Source organism: Solanum pennellii, chromosome 8, assembly GCF_001406875.1.
Source record: "Solanum pennellii chromosome 8, SPENNV200".
In the NCBI taxonomy this organism is placed as follows: domain Eukaryota; kingdom Viridiplantae; phylum Streptophyta; class Magnoliopsida; order Solanales; family Solanaceae; genus Solanum; species Solanum pennellii.
The window spans coordinates 53,026,392-53,052,653 of record NC_028644.1 but is presented as its reverse complement, the minus strand read 5'-3'; the positions used below and the strand labels follow the sequence as shown (position 1 = coordinate 53,052,653).

The window sequence follows — 26,262 nt, the reverse complement described above, 5'->3', positions numbered from 1 at the left end:
AGATGTATCATCATTTAACTCATAGTGATGGTTGTAGGTTAGAGAATTCCCCAACTAAGAGTAAAAGAGTTTTATTGTATTTTTAAATACATTAAGTTACAAACTACTGTTTTGACAACTTTATTTATAACACATCCTATTATTGCTTTTATATTGAACTGAGTTGATTACTTCTAATTTCTTGAGTATATTTGGGTATTTGAGTATTCTTGAGTTGAGTTGAGTTGAGGTAAGTGTGGTTTCCTTTTATCAATTCAAGCTTGCATGCTATGTTAAATATTCCCCTTACGTGCTCGTATATTTAATGTACTGATGCAATTTGGCTTGCATCATTTCATGATGCAGAAACTGGTAATTAGGGTCATCAACAAACGCTTCGTTGATACCACTTAAAGTTTGAGTTAGTTTTGGTAAGTCTTTTTGCTTCCAAAGGATTCTATTTACTTTTCAGTATTTGTTAGGATGTCTTGGGTCTTGCTCTGACTTTCATCTTTTTTATTTTGAGGTTTCATAGATAGACAGTAGAGTTGGAGAAGTCGGCTTCATTTTCTTTTGTTAAATATTTTAAAGACTTAAGTTGCCTATTTCTGGCTAGTTGGATATTCTATAATATTCTGAGTTATTCATTTGAGACATCTGAGTTAAAGCTTTATACTTGAGTTCATCTTAGTTGAATAAGTCTTCCACTGAGATTTGAGTCATATCAAGGGTTCACTTGGGCCAACAATGGTTCTTGAGTGTAGCTCACGTTCAGGGTGTAGGCTCGGGGTGTGACAAACTATAATACCCCTCAAATGACTTTGGTGAAACTAGAGCCTAACATGGTTTTCATGATGGTCTAAGGTCCTAAATTGGTCTAAAATGTGGTATTGAGGCAGTTTCTAGAGTTTTAGGTGCATTGGAAGTCAAACCTCAAAGGACGACTAAGACGTTCGATGACTAAGTCACCTATGTGCCTAATATGTGGTTATGTGCCTAATTGTGTGTTTCATGGGTTAATAAGGTTCTTAAATGAGTTATTATGGTGTTTATAGTCAGTGTGTTAAGTTTTGCGAAGTTTGGAGGTCAAACATCCATGACTTTCGAAAGGTTTGCGTTGAGACGACCTTGTGTGTCTTGGCATGATTCGTCGAGTTTTACATGTTCGTTTTGGATGAAATTCATGTGAGAGGTCCTAAAATCGTATACAAACATATTTGGGTCGGAAACATCCAGACAAACATCCCCAAACATCCAAGGGTCCTTGAGGAAGGACCCTTTTCATTGAGCCAAGACTGCCCAACCAGCGGAGGCAATCGACGTCCAGTGGGTCAGTCGACGCCCCGTAGGTGAGGGGTCGTTGGTGGAAACTTAGGCGTGGGGAAGTAGAAGCCAAAGACCAGCCTCAGTCCCAAACCATGGACCACCAGGACGGTCTGTTGTTCAAGTGACGGGCCGTCGATGGTCTTCCTTCTGTGAAAACTACCTTCCTACGCAGTTTCATTGTTAAGTTAAGGGTGAATCGGTAAATTCACCCCACATTCAAATAAGAAAAAGGATGGTTAATTAGGGTTTTTTGGGTATTTTAAACATGTTTATAAGCCTAAAACTCTTAGAAGATTTCATTCTTCAATATCAAAACCCAAATTCCCTTAGAAATTCTCTAGAACTCCATTGGAGCCAAAACTCAAGGAAGGGCTTGGATTGGAGAATTGAGTGGATATTCTTCATCAAATTGGAGGATTAGATTTATTGCGGTATGGTTTTTGATCTTTGAAACTCTATTCATCAAGGAGTCTAACTTTCAAAGAAGTTTTCTAAAGTTTTCAAAGATGAATTGTCCAATTTCATGATCTATCCATGGGTTCTTGCCTTAAAGGTTTTAAAGCATTATATTGATTTAATTGTTGTTAATTAGGTGATTTTAACTCAATTAACCTATGAACCCATGTAATTTATGATATCTAGGTTGTCTTAGATTGATAAATCTATATTGAATTGACCTAGTTTCATTAATTATCATAGTTTTTATATTGAATTGATGTTTATGGTCATGGGTAAGGACCTTATGGTATTGAATTAGATGATTTAGAATTAGATTGAAGTGTTGAGAATGGAGTGGTGTTACCTGCACTAATTCTCTTTATTTTATGTTAATTAGACTTCAATTATGTTGTGATTGGTATGGTCCACTTATGGTGGTGGTGCTATGTGAATTGATGTGGCCTTGTCGGCGTTACTTTATGTATTATGATGATCATGGCCTTGTCGGCACTACTTGAAAGTATTATGATGATTTTTGTAGTTTATTTATGTAAAGTATGATCATATCTACCTACATGTGAAGTAATGTGAAAGTATGTGTTCTTTCTATGTATATTAGGAGATCATATTAGACTATGACTATGTGCTTATATGTGTAGTCTTAGATGTTGATGCATGATTATTCCTACTTGACTATATGAGTTGTGAAGGTTATATTAATAATTATATGGTAATGTATAGGATGACATAAAGACGATAAGGGTCATTCATAAGTGCTTCAAAGAATGATAGTTATATGTGATATAAGTAAAGAATGTTGTGTCTTGTTCTGGTAGACTTGTGACCCTTACTTGATACATGTATGAATGATATGTGAATATGAGATGTCTTGACTAGGTAGGCATAGTGCACCCTTGTCATGTATGAATGAATGATATGTGAAACCTTAGATGATGTTAAGAAGGTCATGTATGTGGAACCTTAAACCTAGTGGTAAGGTTATGAATGTTGAAATCGAAGAGTCGTAATGGTATCCTTCATGTAAAGGATGATGGACTTAGGGTTGATTGGCTGGAACGGCATCATATCATCCTTAGGAAAGTCATAATGAGTTATCTTAGTCGTCATCGAAAGATAGCCCTAGTGAACCTCTTTGGTAGGGTGAATGTGATTGGATTATGAATTAGATAAGGAACCTCTTCATGTGATCATTTAGTGTCAATTATTACTTTATGAGAACAAAGGCCAACACCGAGTGATGATGTCATGGGAAGTAGATCTACTTGAGAAGGAGACTAGAGTACAATGTAGCTTTACTTGAGAATGAGACTAGAGTGCATAAAAGCCCTTCATATTCCTTAACCATGTGCATACATGGGATGTGTCCTAGTTCTACCCTTGGCAATTAGAACACCCTTATCGGAGTAGGTTAGAACTCTGAATTTCATGTCTAGCTATCATGGTCTATGTCGGTTATTGTCTATTCTCATTATATGGGATACCTACTAGCATTAGAAAAGTTCTATGAAGTTTAGGTGGTGGTATAGGACGCTATCTCGACATTGCACAATAGGCTTTGAAGGTGTTATTAGATTTCTAGGTCTTGTCCAATACCATTACTTGAATGTACTTATGTGATGAATGGGTCTTAAATGAACTAATGAATGTAATGACTTAAGTTAAGGAAGCATGTTAAATGAATAAGTACTTACCTAGAGTAGTTAAGGGTTGTCTAGTTAAGGTGTGAAGGGGGCATAGGAATGGTCATTTCGTATCTTACCTAGATAAGTGTTAAGAATGACTATAGTTAGGGAAGACGTTGATTATGTGGACGTGATCTAAGCCTTAGGTAGTCTTAAGGATTATTTAGGTCGTCTTGAAGAGGTCAATCATGGACGTTATCTTTTTGATTTACTTAAGTAAGTCTTTTGATAGCCTTTCGAAGGAGAATGTCATATTACCTATGTGTTGATGTATTATAGGTGGTCTTAAGGATCTTTAGGTGTGCCTAGAGAGGTTGTATGGGCGGTCTTTCTTTGTCTTACTTAAGTGAGTCTTAGGATAGCTTTTAGTGAGAGGAGACCATGCTAGGAAGTGGCTAAAGGGAAGTAAATGAACTTCACTGTAAGGTTTTCTAAAAATGTACTAAATTGCTTAAGTGTTATCTTATGTGTTTCTAAGGTGTTAAATGTTGTTCTTATGATTATATTATTATATTTAAATGAAAAAGATGCATATTTCCAATAAATGTTCGTTTTTATGATTTTATGCATAATGTCATACTTAGTACATGTGTTTGTACTAATTCCATACTTTTATCTATTTCTAAAGTGATTCATAGGTGAAGGTGCTTTTGGAGAGCTAAGCTTGGATTAGAAGATCGTTCAAGCAAGTTGAAGTATGTCCTCATTTGACTCGAGTGCACAGATGTCTTTTATGTCTCTTATTGAAGTATTGCAATAGACTAAGTATTTTTATACTCATATTATGTATGGGCCGTGTCCCAAAGTATTCTCGTGTCTAAGATTTGATGAAATGAGACTTAGTATATCCTATGAGTTTTATATGAGAGAGTTTTTAAAGACTTATAGAATGTTTATGAAAAGTTTTAATTCCGCACTACTTTTCATATGTTTTATATGCGATGAACGATACGGAAGGGCTTGTACAAGACCTCCGAGAGGTCAAGTACGCCTGTTGCATTCCGAGAATGTCATACCTTCTAAGGTGTGGTTTCGGGATGTGACACAAACACCCACACTAAGCTCCTAGTAGAAGAACAAGTCATCTACTACTCCCTCTATCTTATAATTTTTTTAATCATCTTACCATATTAGTTGTCCATATTACTAAATAAAAAAAAAGTTAATTATATTTTTTATATTACTCTTGCAATTAATTCATTTTTATTAGTGTTCACATTTGTTGTAAAATTCTCGAGAAGTTTTTTAGGGGGGCGAATTAGTAAAATTATCTTCTTATTTACGATTTTTTAATATGCATGTAAAATGAGAAACGATCAACTAATATGAGCGGATCTAGAGAGTAATACGCAAGAAACTAAACAATAAAACGGAATAAATTTCATTAATTAAATCAAGCAGTCATCAATCGTAACAAAACATGCGGAAATGACCCTCTAAAATCTAAAAATTTTATATCAAAGCATCTAGATAGTCTATAATGCGAGGATGCAACCCCAAGACAAAAGAAGTCTAAGTCCGGAAATGATTAGAGGGAAAAGATGAACTCATAGCAGCCCAGAAGAAGCAGCTCACCTTTTGATTAAGAATAGGGATTCCCAAATGAAATCGTCTAACAGCCGCTGGAATATGTTATGTACTCAATGAAAGAAGAGCAAATGCAGTATCCAAAAAATTAACAGTGTAGTGGTAGAATAATCAATCAACTTTAATGATATGATATATAAACAAGTAATCAAAAAACTTAGTAAAACAAGACGATATGCAAATATAGCCACAATCGGTAATATTAACATGGCTTGAGTCCTCATCTTTGAAGTAACAACCACAACAACTATACTCAACAACATTTGCAATAAATCAACCATGTTCACTCATGGAACTAACATACAGAACAATTCTTTTCTTTTCTTGGACATAATTCTATTGATGCATGGAAAGTGAGAAACTATTTGTATGAGGGTAAAATCTGAATTTAACAATTGTTCAGGAGGAGACTAAAACTATTTGAATAAAGAATGTTTTTTTTTTTTGTTGCTCACTTCATCCATTATTCTAGTTTATCATATACTTTTTTTGTTTTTATTTACCATTAATAACAATCATCTTTGATCATTCTTATTAGTGTGTCCTTAAGCCACTTAATAATTTCTCATGGATATCTTAAATTGTGAATTTAAGGGTAAGCAAATAGTACCCCTCCACAAAGTAGTGTTTGCAATCGAATTGACCAAATTTAGAAAAAATGCAAAATATTGGGACCCCAATAAATTAAAAGAAATAGTACACTACATAATTGTTGAACAGATAATCCTACCAACAAGAACATGATAAATGGCAAGTGTTATAATTAAATAGGGTAGTAATATTTGATATGATAAGTTTCATCTGCACCAACTTTTCCACTATAAGAAATGTTCCATGTGCTTGAATAATTATAGTTAATTAATTACTAACTTACAATGAAGAATTTTGTCTAACATTATCATTTCCCTTAACCATAGTCATAATTTGCACTTGATAATTAACATGTGGTTTGGTGCATAAAACATAAAATTAGAATTAATGCCTATACTTAACCTAAAATAAGTCCTAAAATATCATCCTTCTTGATCACATACAATGAATACCACTTTCCACACTTAGAAGGTTTCCCTTAATTAATTCTTCTTTTTAAAGTGACAATTCCATAATTTGGGAATGGTCAAGAATGTTTATTCTACGCCAATTTGAAAAATATCAAGAAATAAAAATACTTTATATTTTACTTAAAATAAATTGAATTGTCGCTCAAATAAAAATTAATGAACCAGTAACTACGATCAAAAACGTATGACCTATATTATTGGCTTAAAAGTATATGAGATAGGTCAAGGGTTCGCTTGGGACCAGTAATGATTCTCAAGTGTCAGTTTCGTTCAGTGTGTAGGCTCGGAGCGTGATAGATGTATTGTTAGTTACTGTATAATACACATTGTAATCTTAGAAGCTTTTGTACCTGTTTAGACTAGATCTTTTGAGGTGTTATTTATTTATAAATTTAACCTTGATTTGTTTAAAATCTTTGTTATATAAAAATCTCTTGAAAAATCCTCTTATTTCCCAGTTTTCTTTATCTTCCCCGTGTTTTCAACCGTTTGGAAATCAAAGGTTCTCCTACTTAGGTGTCCGTATGGCCCGCTGGATGAGATCATGATAAATTTTTAATTATTCATAGTTTTTTTTCCGCATGAATCTCTCCTTGTGTAATTTCTTTTAATATATTTAGATTCTTCAAAAGTGTCGAATTCTTCAAAATTAGAATAATTTAAAAGATCCAAAACAAGTACGAGTTTGGCAGGTAAAAAAGTAGAGAAGTCCGCATATTCCTGCCAGTGTTATTTTTTCTTGAAAATATTAGTTAAGGTACACTTAATTATTTTATTTGATATTTTTTAAAAACAAATATAATTGACGATTTTGAGTTCTCCTCTTAATTGCTTGATTTGATAGTTTTATAAAAATTAAAAAGTTGACAATCTATAAGATCATTGAATATTATTTAATCTAATTATACTTAACCGAATCTTTATTCAAATATTAGAGGGTGAAATAAGTGTCTAAAATATTGAATTTAGACTGGGTGTTGTCAATAGTTCAATGTATTTGATTTTCAAATTAAAAGCAGAGGGGAAAATCATGAGTGTGTTTGAAGTAAATAAAATAAAAAATAGAAGTTCGTGAAAATGGTTGATTAGCTCTCCTTTTTTTTTCTTTATTAATTCCTTACTTATCCTTACCACCTCATCAAATATGTGAGTTATTTTTACTTTTAACATGAATCCTCAAACTACTTTTCTCACACACCCACACACACACAAAAACACACAAACACACACATATATATATATTATATATACTAAAGACAAGTTCGTGGGAGCACGAATCCAATATCTCTTATTTTTATCTCAATTTTTATTTTATAGATAATGTTAAGAGAATTAATTAATTTTATATGGTTTTTAGATATTTTAATATGTGAATCTAGAATTTAAAGATTTTGGGTGCATAAGTATAATTAAAATAGAAATAAAATATAAGGTTATGGTTGGATTTGAATCCTGATTTTGCATGTAGTTCAGTTGGCTTGTACTAGCAACACAAGGACATTCCTATACTCATCATGGGTACATTGTAATTATATCTTAATTTCTCAAGTTAGATTTATATATATACATATAATTTTTTTCGAAGTTAGTAGGTGCATATGAAATTATGAATATAGATTTATATTTGTCTGTCATATAATATACATTATTTCTATTAGGAATTTAAGTATTATTTTTGGGTGCTCTTTAAGTTTTCATTATGTAAATTAGTTAATCACTTAAAATATGTTATATTCGATAATTATATGCACCAACCAGAATAAGTATTAAAACATCATGCATCTATCAATTAATGTTGATATGTACATTCGAACGGAAGAGAAATATTTTTATATGATTAACTTTTTCTTAATATATCGATATTATATATTTAGATGCTCAATAAAAATAAATCATAATTTAAGTAATATTTATCGATAAGTTCAAAACATTTCAATGTATTCACCATTTTAAATTGTAAGAATAGTCTTAACCCATATTTTTGAAAATCCTTTTCAAAGTTGAATAAGATCTATATGAAAAGTATATAATAGTAATAATAGCCAGAATAGCCTAAAATAAAAAATATCCAATTAAAACACCAACCAGTCGTGTTTTGATGATTCCATAAGTGGAAAATAAGATATTCATCATTTCTTCCCTTCTTTTTCCTATATTTATGTTCCTTTCCCAAAGTTAATCATTTCATAATAAACAAAGTGTTCAAGTCAAAACCATACTTTCTTTTTCTTCTCTTATGCAACAACACTATCCAAGCCACTCCCAACTTTATATTATATTGTATACAAAATTGTTTCATACAAAAGAAACACAACCGTTGGTGGACCCCACGGAAAAATTCATGTTGAAACAAATTATTTTGAAATTATTAATTTGAGATAAGTTATATATATATGAGATAACATTGTAATGTGAGATAAATAATTCTATGACTGTTTGAAACCTCCATACAAACGTAAGATAAAATATTTTATATAAGATAAAAATACAATACATAATATAATAATTTTACAAATCACAATAATAATTTAGTAATTCGATAGGTTATTTTCAGATTTAACAATATTAAAAAAAAAATAATGTATTATCTAGAGAATTATTATTCTTGTGATGTGATTGTGCTAGTGGGTTTCTTTTTTTTTTCAATTATTTTTTGTTGTTCTTCAAAATTTTAGAATAAATATAATTTTATATTGAATAAATTTAAAAAGAATAATTTAATATTACATGAAAATTATAATAGAGTGATTATTTTGAAAGAAAAAAGAATAAAATTATATTATGAAATAAGAAAATGAAATAGAAGTAGAAATAAAAATAATAATATAATATTAAAGAGAGAGAGAAAAAAATTTAGTAAATAAAATAGAGAATTAGATTGTAGTTAATTGTCTAAAAAATAAAAAACTCCATATTTGGAGAGTAAAAGAGAGTCTGGAATTAAATATGCCATAAGAAAGTTAAAATAGTGTTTAGTTACATTAACATACCTTTGATTAGATTGTATTTATTTATTTTTACTGATAACATATAAGAAATTGGCAGACATATTAAGAAAATAATTAATGACATAATGAATTTATCATTTTACCTCTATTAGTTTTGAAGTGGATGAGAAGTTATATATTTTTCAAACTAATTAGACCATCTATAACCCATCTCTATTTTACTCCCCATCCTCTATATTTAGAGAGTAAAATAGAGAATGAGTTCTCCAACCACTCTTTATTTAAATCTCTATTCTTCAATTATAGAGAGATGAAATTTAGAGAACTACTATTCACCTCTCTATTTTACTTTTTGATTATTATAATATATTTCTATTATATTACTAATTTAATTTTATCATTGTAATTATTTTCTAATGCAAACATTTAACAAGTTACTACTTCCGCCAAATTAATCGTTTTCAATTTTAGTTTTTAAAAGAAATTATCACTTTAAATATATAACTTAACGTTATTTTAATATTATTTATATTATTTAAAATTATTAATTAAGTTTCTAATATTTGTAATTATTTTCTAACTAATATAACATCTTAAACATATTATTGATTTTAAATTTTTCTTAGCCATGTTAAATATGTAATTTAGATTACAATTATTTTTCATTATGAAGTATGCACAAAATTTACATGATAATTCAAACAATTTATTTTTTTTGTTATAGTGATAAATTATTAAGCTACATTTTTTAAATAGCATGAAAATATTTGATTTAATAGTTCAAAATGAAATATGAGAGGTAAATTAGTACACGAAATAATTGGATACAAGATGAAATTGTTAATTTATACAATATTTAGCTACACATAAAAAAAAAAAGGACAAAAATGCTTATTTTGAACTCCGTAATATATTAATAGAACATTCATGAGAGTAACGTAAATAGTCTTGAAAGTTGAGTATTTATGTAAGATTTAAAATAAATTTTATTATACTACAATTTTTATGATGCAATTATATTTAATCAATGATTTTACTTTTATTTAAATTGTTAGTTAATATGTATTATATATAATATTTATCACAATTTATGTTATTTAGAAAAAAATATAATTTTCTATTAAGTGAAGAATTTGAAAAGAAATAAGATCATCACATAAACACTATAGAGTAATTATTTTTAAAAAGAAGAAATGATTTATATTATAAAATAAAAAAATAAGAATGAAATAGAATCATAATATAATATTGAGGAGAGAAATTTTTTTTTTATAGAGAGTAAAATAGAGAATTGGGTTGAAGTTGATTATCTGGAAATAGATGATATGGTTGTCAATGCCCTTAGTCATTTAATTAAGGATATAATAGGTAAAAATATTATTCTTTCTTGATTTATCAAAATGGACAAATAATTAGAGATAACTATAAAAGAAAAAGTAAACAAATAATAAGAGACAGAGTGAGTATATATAAACAATTGTATAGTCCCTCTATTTGAACTTTTTGGTTAAAATTCATAGTGGCATTACAATTGCACAATATGACTTTGGGTGCTTTGACTACGCTCCATGTTCGTTTCTTCTTTGCCATAATGTTTCTTGGTAAAGAATCAAATAATTATAGAATCGCCTTTAGTGTGATAATCACTATTCCTTTTGTACCAATTTAAGTATGTTTTTTTTTTTAATTTGTATATGTACGGGGAGTTTTGATATATGATATTATTTTTTAATCTAAAATTATTTTGGATATTTGATAATTTTGAATTCTCTAACAAGTTTGATATATAAAATTTTGACCGATAACTTTATATTTTGTAAAAAAAGATCCATCATTATGTATGACATTTGTTTTTACAAGAATATCAAAGGAATGATGAAACATTTATGGAATATGAACATGATATATAATTACTAATAATATTGATTATGTTCGACTTTCTTGAAGAAAAGTTCATTGTTTATAATCACGGTTCAAATATCTTTTTATTGAACTAAAGTTTTATCAATAAATGTTATCCTAGTCTGAGTAGGTGTTTGACCATGTGATTGTAATAGCATATTACTATAGGTGGATCTAGTATTTGAAGGTCCTGGGTGTCACATTGTCCAAATAAGATAAGTTGGTCAGTTGCTTTAATTTTGATTTACCATCGAATTATTTATCTTTTTTCGATCTCTATAAACAAATCGATCAAACATGCATGTTAGTAATGTTTTCTTTTAGATATCATGAGATTAGGGCTAAGTAACAATTTAATTTTTATTTATTGTTAGGAATTAGTAGCCTTATTCGCTGAAACTTTGAGGGAAAAAAAATTTCACACTAAAATTTGAGCTTGTATAAACTATCAAATAGTGTTAACTCAATATATTCATATTCCATTGAGTTATTGCAAAATATAACAAAAGAGAATACAAATTTTAGTTTCATTTAGTCATCTTACTTAACAAGAATATTGGTGAAGATCGAAAGAACCTTCAAATTAAAAGAACTCTAATAATAATATTCATCATTTTTAAAATTTATGTTTTTTTAAATTTACTATTGAAATATAGTCTTAATAATATTTATGTCATGTTCATAATTTAATTGATAAAGTATAAACACGTGACACTCATATCAAGAGATTAATAATTAGTAAAAAAAAAGTAGAAGAACTTAAAAATTAATTATGGTGAATAGGAATCAATTTGAATTAACAAAAAATACTTGTAAATAAATAAGAATGAATGGGAGGGGAAAATAACTCACAAATTTAAAAAAAAAAAGAAAAGAAAAGAAAAGAAAAGAAAAAGCTTTCAAAAATTAATGCTGCAAATGAGGTTCGAATAGGTGCTGCCTGTGTGGTAGATTAACTACTTTGCCAATTGAACTATTAACCATTTTATTCAAAGGGTGGAAAAGAAAATATATACTCATTTTCTGAAACATGTATATATATATACAAAGTTTTAGAGATAGTGGGTGCCGTGGCATTCCTACATAAATCCATAGATCCGCCCCTGCATATTACGATATGGTATCATGAAATGGAATCAGCGTTGTGCAATTTTACGTTGATTCGATCTCATGATTCCATATCATGAGATATGATTGCATATTTCCAAAAACCATGATATGAAATCATATGGGAATACCACTTCATGATTTGAGTTACTCTAATACAAAAATTGATCAACGAGTTTATATTTTGTTAAAATAACCTCGCATTTATATCTACTAACAATTTCTTTCACATGTAAATAAAATTTATAATCACATCATTACTTTTTAAATTTATTATTCTCACCGACATAAAGTTCATTATTAATCTCACCAACCTATAGTCACTTTAACTCACACCTCAAGATTGTTGTAGTAAAATCTTGAAGAGCCCGTGAAAGGTGTTTCATTTTTACTCAAATATATTGATGAAATAATTACTTAAGTGGAGGACAAATAACTTTGTAATAATTTATCATATGATTTTATAATTTTTTTTATTTGATAAATTTGAATAAACATTGAGATTATTTTAATAGTTTTAGAACTTATGAGATTTTTATGTTTATGAGAAAATATACATTACCAAAATTTCATATCGCATGTCCAAACAAAATATCAATTTCATCTTATGATTCCATATCATAATACCATATCGAATGACCAAACGGACCGTTAGAATAACTTTTTAATAGTGTATTATACTTTCATTATGAATTTTTGCTTATTTAGTAAGATTGTATGAATAAAGTTAGGACAATATTTGGTGATATTTTGATTTATGAGCTAACAATAGAATTTCAAAATCATAATTTCTATATAGCTAAGCAAAACTTCAATTTCAAACGAATGGAAAGTAAGTAGGCGTTTGGTCATGCGATATCATATCACGATATGAGATCGTGAGAAGAAATCAGCTTTTGAACATGCGATTATACATTTATTCTATATCGTGAGACGTGATTTCATATTCTTCAAAAACCATGATATGGAAATTTCATATCATGATTTGATATATTTTGATATAAAAATTGATCAACATGTTTATATTTTGTTAAAACAACCCATATTTATATCTACTGACAATTTATTTCACATCATTACTTTCAAAATTTATTATTCTCACGACATAAAATTTATTTTTCTTACCAACATATAATTACTTTAACTCACACCAATCGATTGTTGAGTTAATAAATTTGTTTTCTTCATTTATTTCAACACCTAATTTATTATTTTTTACCGTTTTATATTTATTGTTCTCACGACATAAAATTTATTTTTCTTACCAACATATAATTACTTTAACTCACACCAATCGAGTGTTGAGTTAATAAATTTGTTCTCTTCATTTATTTCAACACCTAATTTTTTTTTACCGTTTTATATTTATTACAACTCAAAAATAACAACATTGATTCTTCTTCTCAATCACATGATCGAGAAATACAAGTTCAACATGAGAAAATTGTCCAGACGATGTGAGAAGATTATATTAAAAATTAATACATTATAATTTATGTTCAATTTTTTTATTGAACTAAAGTTAGATGAAACAGTTACTGTAGTGAAAAACAAATAACCTTGTGATAATTTAAACGCGATCTTATAATTTTTTTTATTTGATAAGACTGAATAAAAAATTGAGACTATTTTAATATTTTTATAACTTATGAAATTCATATATAATACAATTTTTTTATTACATATTTAATAAAACTTTAATTTTATGTTATAATATTATATCATGATATAATATTACATCAACAAACTAGCTATAAAATTGTAAATGATAAATTATAGCCGAAATACTTAAATCAAAAACGAGAGAATAGTAGCATTTTTACCTTAAATGATGATAGGACAGTTGCTAGCTAAATATGAAGAAAAGAAACAAATGCGTAGGTAAAACCCTCCCATCATTACTTGTGATAATATCCTATGGTTTCATAAATCATATAACACTGATCGAGACAAACAACGCATTACCCCACTGAAAAGGTTGAAACCCCATTTCTCGTGAGTACATAACTGCACATGTTGGGTAGTGAAGAGTAGTCATTATCAAACATTTTTTTGGGTAAATCATCGACGTTTCGTATTTATATTAAAATTTAATTAAATGTAATGATAAAATACTTCTTAACAAGCTGATTTATATTTGAAATGAAACTTCAGCTTAAAAAAAAGAAAATAGTTTATGATTTCGGGCCCGTTTGGATGGGCTTAATAAAAGCAGCTTTAAAAAAGTACTTTTGAAAGTGCTGAAACTTATTTTTAAAATAAGCAGTTATGCGTTTGGATAAAAGTGCTGAATTTAAAAAAAAAGTTGTTGATATGTTTGGCAAATAAGTGCGGATAAACAACTTTTTAAATCAAAATGTCTGAAATACCCTTAAAAGTTGTTAACATAATAAAAGTTAACTAATTTATATTTTACAGCCATAAATAATTATATTTTGCTATCATTCACATATTTCTTTCGCATCACAAATTATTTATAAAAGGAATATAAACTTATTATAGATTTTAAAGATATATAATTTGAATAGATCAAAGAACGATGTAAGATTTATTTTAGTTTCATCCATAAGTAATAATAATAATTGTCTATCATTCACATATTTCTTTATTATCACAAATTATTTATAAGAGGAATATAAATTTTTATTTTTCAACATATTATCAGCATCAATCGAGAGAAAAGGAAGAAAGCTAATAAAAAAATAATCGAAAAAACTTATTTCAAGGTTTATCTTCACTTCAAATTGGAAGAACAGGAAGAAGTTCAACAGCTATGCCAAACGTGAAAAGGGAAAAATGGAAGAAAGAGATGTTAGGGTTATGTGGGTAATTTGGAGATTATATAAAAATATTAAGGGCAAAAAGGTAAAAATGTGGTCAACTTAAAACAGCTTATAAGAAAAAAAAAAAAAGCACCCCTACCCCAGCTTTTAACTTTTGGCTTAAAATAAATTTTTTTTAACTTAAAATAAGTTATTTTGAGTATTGCCAAACAGCTAAATAAGTCAAAAACCAGCTTTTAATTCAGTTTGACCAGCTTTTAAGCTGAGCCAAACCGGCTCTTCATTAGAATTAAGGCGTAGTCACTGTCAAACTTGAGAAAGGATTACCCCTTTAAGCTTTGCCCTTGTTTGCAGAGACAGTGACTTGTGATGAAATGAAGCCAGAGAAGGCACTCTGTTATCACACTTAAATGATAATACATGTGTATGGACTAGCAATAAAAGTGGCACTAGTAATTGAAAAGCAAGTGTATAGAGAGAGATAATGAGAGAGAAAGAGTAAGTACACTACTACTGCTACTATCCCATATAGCTGTAATGTTGCAGGTCTGAATTTTGCAGTTGCAGACCCCCTTCTCTTGGCACAAGCTCTTTTAACTTTTATCTTCTCAAATAATTCTCTCTCTCTCTCTTTTCTATCATTTTTTTTTACATTGAGAGTAAACTGAATACCCATTGTATGTATTAGTGTGAGGCCTATCTGCCACAAGGATGTGATGGAACACTATGCTTCCTCTGCTAAAACCCCACAACCCCAAAACTCTCTTTCACTTCACATTTAATCACAATTCCTCAGTGAAATTATTCTTTTGATCTCTCTAACATCAATGTTGGTAAGTTCAAGAACTGGTTTTTCCATTTCAAAGGAGCTGAGTTAGTGTTAACACTTGAGGTTTTGAGTTTTGACAGAGACTTGAGTCTACCATGGCATCATTTTTACTCCAAAGATGTAATCTTCTCTTTGAGGTTCTTCTTATTTTGGGGTTCTTGATTTTCTTCAGCTTTGGTTCTGTGGTGTCTGATAATGGTGAGTAGAGTAGAGTAGTAGAACTTTCTGCTTCTTATGTTGTTTAATATTTTGTTTAAGATGTTAAAAAGACAAAGTGTGCTTTTTTTAATCATTTTTTAAATGGTGGTTTTTGATTAATCCCACGTTTTGTAGTTGTTATTTGTTAAAGGTTTATTTTTTTGTCTCATTATTATAATAATAATTGGGAAATAGGTTCTGCATTGTTGGAAATTAAGAAGTCAATTAGGGACGTGGAGAATGTGTTGTATGACTGGACTGATTCTCCTTCATCTGATTACTGTGCCTGGAGAGGTGTTACCTGTGATAATGTCACCTTCAATGTTGTTCAACTGTAAGACATAACTCAAAAACACTATCATTTGGGATTCTTTAGTTATAAAGTTGTAATCTTTTGACATTATCTTGTAGTAATCTTTCGAGTTTAAATCTTGATGGGGAGTTGTCTCCTGCTATTGGACAGCTCAAAGGCCTTATATCTATGTAATATCTCCTCCCATTATCTCACAATTACCCTTTTTGTTTGATCTTTTGACTTAGTGCACATAATAGACTATGCCTGTTAATTTTTTTTGGAAGTGATATGAGGGGAAATCGCCTATCTGGCCAGATACCAGATGAGATTGGTGACTGTTCAGCACTGAAAAATTTGTAAGTATGAAATGCTTCTGATTCTTATGTTATTGTTTGGAAAAATAAGTAACCATTTTTTCCCTTAGGGACCTTTCCTTCAATGAGCTTTATGGTGATATTCCCTTCTCCATATCTAAACTTAAGCAACTGGAATATCTGTAAGTTTTGATACTTTTCTTCTTCTAAATGTTGTATTATTTGCTTTCCGAGATTGTTAGTTGATCATGCTTGTCTTATTCGACTTAGGATTTTGAAGAATAATCAATTGATTGGACCAATTCCATCTACATTGTCACAGATCCCTAACTTGAAGGTCTTGTAAGTATATCCTCTCTGCTTTGTCATGATATTGGTAGGTTATGAATAATTTTTATTTGATCCAAGAACTTCCTCCAGGGACCTGGCTCAAAATAGGTTAAGTGGAGAAATTCCTAGGCTGATATACTGGAACGAAGTCCTGCAGTATCTGTGAGTGTTTTAATCCGGTGTTCCTCTTCTTCCTGTTTTTTTAACCTTAAGACACTTCCATTTCGTATATGGATATGATTATATCAGTTGTATGTTTTTATTCGTATAGGGGACTGCGTGGTAACAACTTGGGTGGATCCCTTTCTCCTGATATGTGTCAGCTCACCGGCCTGTGGTACTTGTAAGTTTGTAATCCTGTTGCTCTTAAGATCTTACTTTAGTTCCTCTAGGTGATGACATTAATCATTGTTCATTGTGTTGTACAGTGATGTTCGGAACAATAGTTTGACTGGTCCCATTCCTCAAAATATTGGTAACTGTACTGCCTTCCAGGTTCTGTAAGTATCTAAATCAATTGAATGAAGTTCGACTATATCTGTATGTTTGGTTGGCATAACACCTTGTTTTGTTCTGTCAGAGATTTGTCTTATAATGATTTGACCGGAGAGATTCCTTTCAATATTGGTTTCCTGCAAGTAGCGACCTTGTAAGTTTATGCTGCTTACTCTTCATCACAAACTATTCATTATATGGTTGTTTGAAGTGTACTTTCATCATTCCAGGTCTTTGCAAGGTAATCGTCTTTCAGGGCAGATCCCTTCTGTAATTGGATTGATGCAAGCTCTTGCAGTTTTGTGAGTGTTTTGTGTCTTGTTATCTCAATCTAATGCCACTGAATCTAATTCTTGGAAACCATTATAATGCATCTGTTATTTAAGTTTTCTGACCCTTTTACTGACAGGGACTTGAGCTGCAATATGTTGAGTGGAACAATTCCTTCAATTCTTGGGAATTTGACTTACACAGAGAAATTGTTAGTACTACAACATTATTAAAAGCAATTTGGATCATTTTGTGCTTCCTAAATTGTGTAGTGGATCAATTACTGTAAGTTCGCATTGTATTGCAGGTATCTACACGGGAACAAGCTATCTGGTTCCATTCCTCCAGAGCTGGGAAATATGACAAAGCTCCACTACTTGTATGAATGCCTTCTATCAATCATTTTTGTTAGCTTTGTTTTGTTCTTCCTGTTCAAACCCTTTTAAATGAATGCTTACCATTTAGAAGCATTTGTTTGATTATTTAGCTTTTGGGCAACCACCGATTTGAATGATAAAAAGCTGTTATGAGAATTTTTTTTAAGAGACTTTCTTCAACCTTAAGGCTCAAAGATGGTAATTTGCAGGGAATTGAATGATAACCAACTTACTGGACGCATACCACCAGAACTTGGAAAGCTGACAGAATTGTTTGACTTGTAAATCCCGTTTCTCTTCATCTTCTACTTTGGACTTGTTAACATCATTATTTATTTACTCATGTGGTATGTTTCAGAAATGTTGCAAACAACCACCTTGATGGGCCCATACCTTCCAATCTTAGCTCATGTACCAATTTGAATAGTCTGTGAGTGTTTTTAATGTCCGATGTGTTTCAATTATGCACGACCATGCTTGTTTGGTAGTTATTGACACCTGATTTTGTTGCAGCAACATTCATGGAAACAAATTGAATGGTACTATTCCACCTGCTTTTCAGAAGCTGGAAAGTATGACCTATCTGTAAGTTCTTTCTGATCTTTTTCTTTTGAAGAATTATGTTAACGTTATCGAAGTTACCGTCCATGCTGCTGAGCAAGATTGTAAACTTACTGTGCCTTGTATATAAATTTTACTGGCGTTGTATTATTGAAAAAATCATTTTATTTATATTGCTCTCAAATCATACTGGCTTATATCCATGCATGAAGAATCATTTCTACTGTCTAAAGCTTTCAGCTATATGTGTCAAAAAAATTTAGGTATTATATAGTTTATTTAGAGCCTCTGCGTCATCTATTTGTTAATTTCAATTGCTTATTCTGCATACTCTCAGCATTAACCGTCTCTTCTTTTGTTAATTGCTTTAGTAATCTCTCCTCCAACAATCTCAAAGGCCCAATTCCAATTGAGCTTTCTCGTATTGGGAATGTAGATACACTGTAAGTGCAAACTTTCTCATCTACTTTCATTTCTCTCATTGCAATTATGGTTGCGGGGAAAGCACTTTTTGTCAGTCTAAGAATCTTCAACATTTTTTGGCTTAGGGACTTATCAAACAACAGGATCAGTGGTCCTATACCTATGTCCCTTGGTGATTTGGAACATCTTCTTAAACTGTGAGCAGAACCGTCAAGTTGTTATGTTAGCATCATATATCTGTTGTACTTACATCCCTTTTGTCAATGCTGTAGGAACTTAAGCAAGAATGAAATAAATGGAAACTTACCAGCTGAATTTGGCAATTTAAGGAGCATCATGGAGATGTATGGAACCTTTCTAAATTCAGTTACTTTGAATTTATGGTTTGCTTGATTTTCAGCTTTTTGACTGCACTCCTAATTGTAGTGATCTGTCAAGCAATCACCTCTCTGGTCCCTTACCTCAGGAACTTGGTCAGCTTCCAAACCTGTACTTGCTGTAAGTACTTCAGATTTACTTTGACTCTCATCCTCTTAGGTATTGGTAATAATCTGTAGAGTGAATAAGTATGAACTTCTAAACTCGGTAAGTAAATTTTAAAATTATTTTGGATACCATTTTCAAAAAAGTAGAGATGAAGTGGTTGTGTTGCTATTGTTTTATATGATCTGGCTACAATGTTCATTACTTTGGTGTTGTCTCAGTTTTGCTTTATATTGCATTATTGCACGGGGCTCATATGCAGCATATCTCTATCTTCTTTTTCTTGAGGCCTTAATTATTTTACAAATTAATGAACAGGAAGGTGGAAAACAACAATTTATCAGGCGATGTGATGTCCTTAGCCAGTTGCCTCAGTCTAAATATCTTGTGAGTTTTCAAGTCCATAGTAAGACACCAGTACAAACAAATGTTTTGTTAATCTAATCAACCTCATCTTAGCAGAAATGTCTCATACAATAATCTGGGAGGGAATATTCCAACCGGCAATAATTTCTCTAGATTTTCACCAGACAGGTAAGTGGAGCTATTAAGATTTTACACAAGTCACAAGCATTTATTGGTTTTTAATTCTTTGCTTCTAATTTTTTCCTTTTGCTATGTCTCCAAAAAAGCTTCATAGGAAATCCAGATCTGTGTGGATATTGGCTCACTTCTCCTTGTCATGCATCTCATCCGGCAGAGCGAGGTATGATCAAACTGTAACAATCATTTGGCCTTTACTCTATTGCATTTTTGAAGTTCCATTTCACTTAAGACATTTGCAACATTTATTAAGTGTGATGGACAGATATATTGATTAATGAGGAATTATCCCTTGGTTGAGCAAACTTAATTCTGTGTTAGCCTGGTAGTAGGGTGTACCACAAGGTTTGTCGTCATGGTTTCCTATGTTCACAATCCCTGATTGTAACATTTAGATGTGTACACATATCTAATTAACATGAAATAATCTTCATTTGCTGGAGTTACATTGACGTAAAGATGTTTTAGCTGTCAAATGAAACTGCATTTGTTTTATTCCCATCATCAGTACATTAAGTGCATAAATATTTTAACAGTTGTTTAATGATATAAGATGAATTTATTGGACAATTGCAGTTTCAATTTCTAAAGCAGCAATACTTGGTATTGCTCTGGGTGGCTTGGTGATTCTTCTGATGATACTAGTAGCAGCATGCCGGCCACAGAATCCTGCACCCTTCATGGAAGGATCTATTGATAAACCAGGTACAATATTTTCCGGACGGTTGGATAGTGTTTGGAGATGTTCATGTCATAAGGACAGTCATCAGAGTTTATTGAAGTTGCCATGTATTGATTGTTTAACGTTTTTGATGAACAGTTTATTACTCATCTCCAAAACTTGTGATCCTTCATATGAACATGGCACTTCATGTTTACGAGGACATTATGAGGATGACTGAGAACTTGAGTGAGAAGTATATAATTGGTTGTGGAGCATCAAGTACTGTATATAAATGTGTTTTGAAAAATTGCAAGCCTGTAGCTATCAAGAAATTGTACTCTCACAACCCGCAATACTTGAAGGAATTTGAGACTGAACTTGAGACAGTTGGGAGTATTAAGCATCGTAATCTTGTCTGTCTCCAAGGATATTCTCTTTCTCCATCTGGCCATCTTCTTTTCTATGACTACATGGAAAATGGTAGCCTTTGGGATTTGCTTCATGGTTAGTAGATCCAAAATGGTTAAGGTGATTGATGCATTGATTTTGTGTTAAAGCATTAAGTAATCAGCCCTCTAATATCTTTTTTTGCAGGTCCTACAACAAAGAAGAAAAAGCTTGATTGGGTTACTCGCCTTCGAATTGCATTGGGATCAGCTCAAGGGCTTGCATATCTTCATCATGATTGTAGCCCTCGAATAATCCACCGTGATGTTAAATCATCTAATATCTTGTTGGACAAAGACTTTGAGGCTCATCTGACTGATTTTGGCATAGCTAAAAGCTTATGCATATCAAAGACCTATACGTCCACGTACATTATGGGAACCATTGGTTACATTGATCCAGAGTATGCTCGCACTTCTCGCTTGACAGAGAAGTCTGATGTTTACAGCTATGGAATTGTTCTATTGGAATTGCTCACTGGAAGGAAAGCTGTAGATAATGAATCTAATCTACATCATTTGGTAAGCTCTTGCAATTTAGTTAATATGAACTTGTGCTATGATGTTTATTCATATAATTATATTAAGATTCAATTCAATTGATCATAACAGTTTTGCATATATGTTACAGATTCTAACCAAGGCAGCAAACAATGCTGTAATGGAAACAGTGGATCCTGAGATAACAGGCACATGCAAAGATCTTGCAGATGTGAAGAAGGTTTTTCAGCTTGCCCTTCTATGTTCCAAAAGACAGCCTGCTGAGAGACCAACAATGCATGAAGTGGCAAGAGTACTTGAAAGCCTAATACCCGTCGCTGAAACGAAACAGCCAAATCCAACCCCCTCACTTGCATTACTCCCATCTGCTAAGGTACCTTGTTACATGGATGAATATGTCAACCTCAAGACACCCCACCTAGTGAATTGTTCATCCATGAGCACTTCAGATGCCCAACTTTTCCTCAAGTTTGGAGAGGTCATATCCCAGAATAGTGGCTGAAAAATTACATGAGAGTAGATTTCTTGAGATTTTGTGTAAAAATGTAGTGCCATTATAATATTATTATTGTAGGTAGTTGTAGTAAGATGATGCATGCATAGTGGACCAGGCTACTTTTTCCACTACATAGGTCTCGTGTGTATGTAAAAATATTTCACTTTTTACCATGATGAAATTGGAAGAGGTAGCACTCACACTCAGTAGAGTATTATAATATTGGGTTTTGGGACCACTGATGCTGAGTATGGACTATACTGTCTGTAAGATTTTTGGCACACACTTTGAGGTGGCCTAAACACTGCCCCTCTGTGTATAGCAATAATGGATTACATTGTGGACCTAAGTTTGACAGTCTGCTGCTCTCTCTTGCAGCTGCAGTACATTAGTGCATTAATTTGGTGGACTACTCAGAAACACACAAAATAATTTTAACATTAAAATTATTACTCTAACCTTTGTCCCTTTTTGTATGATTTATTTTTGTTTGGGAAAATAGCGTTTTTAGTCTTTGTATTAAGGCTATATTTTTATTTTTAGTCCTTTGTAATCTAATTTAGCACTATTAACCTTCAGTTATATCAAGTGAGTGATTTTGATTTTTCAACTAACATATTCAAAAAAATTAATAGAGAGTTCACTGCGAAAATGAATAGTTCGGGTATTTCATTTTAATTCTCTCTTTTTAAAAAACAAGCTAAGTCTTTCATGTCTCTATCTTAAAGAACAAGCTCATCAATCTGAGCTACAATTTCAACAAAACCAACTTGATAAGCTTTAACTCTCCCTCTTACATCGATGAACCATAGATTTGTTGTGAAATTTTTTTTTAAAAGTTGTATGTTTTCTCAAGCAATAACTTTAAAAATATTCGAATTACTCCTTTTAGCAGTGAACTCTCTGTTAATTTTTTTGTATCTGTTAGTTGAAGGATTAAAATAACTCACTTGATATAATTGAAGGTCAATAGTGCTAAGTTAGATAACACAAGGACTAAAATAAGAAATTAACCTTAATATAGGGACTAAAAATGCCGTTTTTCCTTTTTGTTTTTAGGCTGTCCAAAAAATAATAACATATTTGTATATTAAATAATACTATAAATTCAAAATATGTATTTATACTCACATAAATATCTATCATTTATTTTAGACATAAGTGTAAAAAGTCTTCAATTTTTTCTTAAATTTAATAGTGAATCAAACCAACTTATATTAAATGAGAAGGTGGGAGTGAAACTTATTATGAGAAAAAAGTCTTGTTTTCTTTCTTAAATTTTGTAGCGAGTTAAACCGACTTATATTAAATGATAAGGTGAGAGTGACTTTTTATAGATATTCTCATTTTTTATATTGTACGATTTGACAAGAAGTTTAAGAAAGAAAGAGAGATTTTGAAATTTGTGGATTAAAAAGAGGGAAAAGACTCAAATATATCATCGAACTTTCAGAAAAGGCTCATTTATGTCGTCATTTAAAAGTTTGGCTCATTTATGCCATTACCGTTAAAGAAAAGACTCATTCATGCCATTTATTTTTAACGGTGGTTTTGCAAAACCATTTTTGACACGTGTTCAATTATAATTCGGTCACGTCATCAATTGTTTTAATAAAAATCATAATTCTGAAAAAAATTAAATTAATTTTTTTGATTTTTTAATTAAATAACTTGATGACGTGGCCGAATTATAATTGGCCACGTCATCAATTTTTTTGAATAAAAAAAATTAAGATTCTGAATAAAAATTGAATTATTTTTTTGTTTTTTTTAATTAAAGAAATTGATGCCGTGACCGAATTATAATTGGTCATGTCAGCAATTTTTTTCAATAAAAAAATTAAAATTCTGAATAAAAATTGAATTATTTTTTTATTAAAAAAATTGATGACGTGATCGAATTATAATTAGCCACATGTCAAAAATGATTTTGCAAAACTACCATTAAAAAATTATGGCATGAATGAGCCTTTTCTTTAACGGTAATGACATAAATGAGCCAACCTTTTAACTGATGACATAAATGAGCCTTTTCTGAAAGTTCAGTGGCATATTTGAGCCTTTTCCCAAAAATGATAAATGCTTGTGAAAAGTTATAAATTAATTTACTAAAGTTCACTGAGTTAAAATTTTTATTTTAAAGTCAAATTGTTACCACCTCTATTCTAATTTATATATGACTTTTTTTATTTTTAATCCGTTAAAAAAAGAATGACATATTTTTATATTACTTTCTTCGTTTTATTTTATGTGACACTTTTCGCATTTCGAGATTCAAACAAGTCTATCTTTGACCGTAAATTTTTTATAGATTCTTTTAACATTTTGAATTATCAATTATTACGACTTATAATACTCTCTTTACATAGTTTACAAATATATAAGTTTCATTTAAATAAAAATGAAGATTACATACGCAAATTTCTGATCAAAGTTAAACTGTTTGACTATTGAAAAATGAAAAGTGGCTCATAAAATGGGACAGAGGAAGTAAAAATAATTTAATTTTAAAATACTTAGTTTATTCTTAATGAAAATCATTTATAGTCACACAAACATCTATCTTATTTGGACGACAAGTTTCAAAATTCTTTTTTTCTAAATTTATGTGCCAAGTCAAATTAATTTAAATAAAATGAAATAGGTGAAGTATTTAATAAAGAAATACTCCCTTTGACCACTTTTATTTGTCATATTGTGCTTTTTCAAAGTCATTTTGAATAATTTTTAAAGTTAAATTAAATTACATTAATTCGATATTTTAAAAAAAAATTAGATATTCAAAAACTATATGAACAGTACTATAAATTACAATTTTTTATATATCAATATGATGAAAAGACACCTCTTAAAATGTTAGTCAAAATTTTTATAATTTGACTTTTAAATAGAAACCATGTCAAACAATAGTGGACGGGGAGAGTGTGTCATTCTTTTTTTATATCAATTAAAATGGAAATAGAGTAAGATAAATTGGAATAAATGAGTAATATCTATTGAAAATCAATTAGATTGTACAAGTATATTTTACACAAAATTTGGTTCCCTAGTATTATGATCATCTTGACCTCCTACATTGTAAGGATTTCCTGATAAGGCTGCACTCAGTTATCCCATACACTCTGCTCAGAGTTTGTAGTTGGTGACTGTTAGGTAGTGGAGCCTGATCTATTTTAGGTTTTCCTATTTATTCTCTATTTTAGGCTTTCCTATTTATTCTCTATTTTAGGTTTTCCTATTTATTCTCTGTAACCAAAAATACTCTGATTTATTAATATAAATATACCTCACCGCCGTGGAAGTTTACTCACGGGGTTTTACCACGAAATATTGGGTTTTCTCTCTCTCTCTCTAGATTTCTCATCTCTTTCTCTAAAAAGTTCTTGTGTTTTTCATTCATCTAGTGTGTGTGCGTGAATTCGATCCTAACAACTAGTATCAGAGCTAAGGAGATTCAACACGATCATTGAAGATGGATAGTTCAAAGCTTGGAATCGAGAAGTTTGATGGATCCGATTTCAGTTTCTGGAAGATGCAGATCGAAGATTATCTGTACCAGAAAGATCTTCACGAACCGTTGACCGGGGTGAAGCCGGAATCCATGACGGAGGAGAAGTGGAAACTCAAGGATCGCCAGGCTCTAGGGTTGATCCGGTTGACTTTGTCAAGAAACGTGGCGTTCAACATCGTGAAGGAGAAGACTACGTCCGGTCTGTTGAAGGCACTGTCAAACATGTATGAAAAACCATCGGCTATGAACAAGGTATATTTGATGCGTAGATTGTTCAATTTACAGATGTCTGAGAATGGATCCGTTTCTGATCATATAAACGAGTTCAATATGATTGTGAGTCAACTCAATTCTGTGGATATTAATTTCGAAGATGAAATTAAGGCGTTGATTTTGATGTCATCTCTGCCCGAGTCTTGGGATACTGTTGTTGCTGCGATTAGCAGTTCCCGTGGATCTGAGAAACTGAAGTTTGATGAAATCCGTGATGTTGTTCTTAGCGAAAGTATTCGCAAACGAGAAGTGGGAGATTCATCGGGCAGTGCTCTTAGCGTTGATCGAAGGGGGAGAAGTAAGACAAAAGGACAAAATCAACATGGTCGATCAAAATCAAAGAATCGAGGAAAGTCACTGAACAGATCAAACGTGACTTGTTGGAACTGTGGAGAAAAAGGACACTTTCGGACGAACTG

General features: G+C 30.8%; 1 protein-coding gene across 3 annotated transcripts; it reads left to right on the top strand.

The window, feature by feature from the left end:
* Nucleotides 1-15,205: 15,205 nt before the first annotated feature.
* On the top strand, nucleotides 15,206-22,297 carry LOC107028570 (LRR receptor-like serine/threonine-protein kinase ERECTA). Of its 3 annotated transcripts, none has more exons than XM_027919075.1 (28): nucleotides 15,206-15,332; nucleotides 15,744-15,861; nucleotides 16,057-16,195; nucleotides 16,273-16,344; nucleotides 16,441-16,512; nucleotides 16,581-16,652; nucleotides 16,741-16,812; nucleotides 16,891-16,962; nucleotides 17,072-17,143; nucleotides 17,229-17,300; nucleotides 17,381-17,449; nucleotides 17,526-17,597; nucleotides 17,705-17,776; nucleotides 17,873-17,944; nucleotides 18,152-18,223; nucleotides 18,301-18,372; nucleotides 18,456-18,527; nucleotides 18,875-18,946; nucleotides 19,052-19,123; nucleotides 19,199-19,270; nucleotides 19,353-19,424; nucleotides 19,728-19,796; nucleotides 19,869-19,943; nucleotides 20,042-20,115; nucleotides 20,529-20,657; nucleotides 20,773-21,120; nucleotides 21,211-21,584; nucleotides 21,694-22,297. In XM_027919075.1, the coding sequence occupies exons 2-28, from the start codon at nucleotides 15,759-15,761 to the stop codon at nucleotides 22,063-22,065; spliced, it is 2,976 nt and encodes a 991-aa protein (XP_027774876.1). In that variant the 5' UTR covers nucleotides 15,206-15,332; nucleotides 15,744-15,758; the 3' UTR covers nucleotides 22,066-22,297. The 3 variants fall into 3 exon arrangements, with proteins under 3 accessions (XP_027774876.1, XP_027774875.1, XP_015085165.1); XM_027919074.1 differs by having other exon boundaries at nucleotides 15,207-15,667; XM_015229679.2 differs by having other exon boundaries at nucleotides 15,208-15,667; nucleotides 19,872-19,943.
* Nucleotides 22,298-26,262: the final 3,965 nt, after the last annotated feature.